General features: G+C 41.4%; 1 protein-coding gene across 1 annotated transcript in view; it reads right to left on the reverse strand.

The window, feature by feature from the left end:
• Positions 1-778: 778 nt before the first annotated feature.
• The window catches only part of LOC122342176 (nuclear factor 1 A-type-like), a 43213-nt gene continuing 40713 nt past the window's right edge, over positions 779-3278 (reverse strand). The window contains exons 8-10 of the mRNA XM_043235992.1: positions 2372-2550; positions 1227-1392; positions 779-987 (exon numbers count right to left, since the gene is read on the reverse strand). Coding sequence (XP_043091927.1) covers positions 794-987; positions 1227-1392; positions 2372-2550 — 539 coding nt within the window. The 3' untranslated portion in view covers positions 779-793. The remainder of the gene's footprint in view (positions 988-1226; positions 1393-2371; positions 2551-3278) is intronic.

Raw genomic sequence — 3278 nt, forward strand, 5'->3', positions numbered from 1 at the left:
ACTAACGCTAGCTGGTCTGCAATTTTACTGCTAATGCAATTTACACTTTTAGGTAAGCCATAAGTGTCTAAATGTTTTGTGACATGAACTTTGCTTAAATAAACGTGTACACAACATTTGCTCAACATATACTAAACGCAACATTTACTCATACACAGAACTGACCAGTTTTGGGAAGATTACATTGGAAAGTAATAGGTTACAGATTACAAGTTACCCTATTTAAAAAGGCATTATTTTATTATTAATAAATATAAATTAATAAATGCATTTCTGATCATCAGAATAGCATTGCTTTGCATAAAAAACTTCTTGTATCGGTTTCAACCGTAAAAAAATTCTAAAATAAATTCTCAATTTTACAGAATAGCAGAGTCCATGCCACAGCTATAACGATACAGCCACAGAGAAATGGTATCATTGGAATCACTTTCAGAATATTTTTTTTTTCCAGCTGATGAATGATAAAAACATTGACAACCAATCAGAATCCATTCTGCAATAACGAGCTCGATGCGCTTTGAATAAACGGCCGATATTGTCCGTTGGTTATCTTTATAGCTATCGTTCGGGGTTTAATCATTACAAATTACTTATGCTCGACTAAACATTGGATAAACGTTGCGCAAACGTTTGCTGAAGATTAACAGCTCATTTTTTATCAGTTATTGGCTGATCCTGACATAAATCAAGTATAAATCAAGGCTACGGCCACCGTGCCATCGAATCCGAGTCTGAACATGCCAATTACACACAATAAATCAGCTATGAGCTTTCACGGTGAGCGAGGGAGTTATACGAGCTGGCATAACGGCGCTGAAAGCCTATTATGACAGACAACAAGCACTCTTGATGGACTTTCAGGGATTCGGAGGATCTGTGCATGTGTACTCACCTGAGGCTGCTGAGGGATATTTACAAAGCTGGGGTCTCTGGGGCCCACGCTGACAAAGCGCTGAGCAGGAGACGTGCTCGGTGTGGAGTAGGCTGTGGTGAATTAAACACACACACACAGGCACAAAATGAATATCAATATTGTATCCGGAGCAATACAGCTGTTGAGAGGAAGGCTTGATACGGACACTGCGCATGTTTGATGGGAAATTCTATTCATTACGAAAAACAAGGGCGATAAGCTTTCGCATGCTTGGGAAACCGAAGACACTTTACGTTCGGGATCAAGTGTTGAGTGCGTGTGGCGGCAGGTGATGGGCCGCGGTACTCACTTGGCGAGGTGGGGGAGTTGCCGCCTCCCTCGGTGGAGGTGGAGGGAGGTTTGGAGTCTGGCACGGGCAGGGGCACGGGTCGTGCCATCGGGGGAGGAGGAGGAGGCGGCAACATGGGGGTGGGCAGGAACGGGTTGTGCACCTTCCCTTGACTGCTCCCGTTGGGCTGGACGGAAAGACAGGACAGAAAAACATGAAAACACACTCTCGAGTATCAACTTCCGGACACGTATGACCAGCAGGCACAACAGAACTATCGCACACGTGTGCGTCAGGAGAATGTGCTCAGCAATTTTTCAGTGCTCCTAGCCATAAAAAAAAATCTGCTGTTGCGCGCACTTCTCCGTTCATAATCTATGACCCAAACTGCTCGTCGTCTCTCCTCCGGCCGTCAGGGCCACAGCAGTGTGGCCAGAGCTGGGTCAACCTTTCACGTTACAGTTTTGAGAATACACGCACATACAAAAACACATATACACACACAGTGCTGTCAAATCGATTAGTCACAATCAAAATAAAATGGATGATATGGATAATCACAATTAATCGTATATAAGTATATATTAAATATAACCTCTTTATTTATAGACAAACTTATTGTAGATGCAATTAATCACAATTAATATACATATATATGTGTGTGTGTGTGGTGTCAAGTGGGCTAAAAAAGGTCAACAAATGTGTTTTGATTTTATTTTGAGACATGAAAATTCATATTTGTGATACATGATATTTGTTAAAAATTTATTTAATGTCCAGTAATAAACGCCAGTACAGGGGGCGCTAGAGTAAGCTTCACATGTCTACATTAACTACTTTAAAATACTAGATACCGTCTGCCATTACACTAATTTATCTAAAAAAAAAAAGTTTTCTCGAATGCCTACAATAGTGCCCTTGTGGCAGCGCTAGGGAATGCCCTGCAAAATGAACTGAATTTAGGAAGATGTGTAGCTAGAAATTTAAGTTTAGTGAATAAGAGCTATTCTCATTTATAATCCTTCTACCCATCCTGCTGTACGTATGTTTTTAGAATCAACTGTACTGCACAAATGACAAAATCACTACAAACAAGACAGTCCAAGTGTCTATATGGACACAAAACATGTGTATGTGTATGTATGTACAAAAATGCTCCTTCTTACATTAAGGAAGCCCACCTGTCCAGCTTGCTGACCACTGTCAGGGCAGACAAGTTGGACAAACTCCTTGAGTGTCTCCTGGGGGTGGTAGCGGATGGCGTGGTGGGAGAAGTACGAGCCGGGCTGCTGGATGATTGGCGACGTCGGGAAATGAAGACTTGACGGCGTGGCGTGAGGACTCGCTGTAAAGAGACAAACAGAGGAGCTCGGTCAGAAAACGACAGAGAGAGTAAGGATGGAGAAGAGAGACTCCGTAAAGAATGGATGTTTGTGCTCGATTTGACTGCTCATGCAGATGGGGATGGACACACAAACACACACTCCCACAAGGGGATGCAGAAAGACTTTAGTGAGGATGGATACGGTTTGATTTCATAAAAATGAAAATGAGGCTGTGATGGACAGAAATAAAGTCTGTTCAATATCTACTCAACCTCACGCCAGTCCAAACCTGTATGACTCGAAAGAAGATACTGAAGAACAGCAGTGGAAGAACATTGACTTTAATTCTGAGGACGAAACATTTTGAAGATGTTTCAACTGTTTTTGTCCACATAATGAAAGTCAATGGGACCAAAGCTATTATACAACAATGGAGCAACACTGACTTTAATTGTGAGGACAAAAGGTTACTATGAGGAATTAAGGCATACAGTTTAGGAAAGACATGAGAGTGAGATAATATTTTGAAGATGTTTCAACAGTTTTTGTCCATACAATGACCATCAATGGGGTCCAAAACAACAACTCTGACTTTAAATGCAAGGACAAGAGGTTTCTTTCGGGGTTCTCAGAAGTCCTCAGGTAAATAATGGACAGTTTTCACATTAGCAGAGCTCTGAGAAGCAGAAGTCATCATAGTTGTACAAGCTTCTATAGTGATCAGCAAACTACAACAAATATATATATA

Source organism: Puntigrus tetrazona, chromosome 3 (genome assembly GCF_018831695.1).
Source record: "Puntigrus tetrazona isolate hp1 chromosome 3, ASM1883169v1, whole genome shotgun sequence".
Classification (NCBI taxonomy): Eukaryota; Metazoa; Chordata; class Actinopteri; order Cypriniformes; family Cyprinidae; genus Puntigrus; species Puntigrus tetrazona.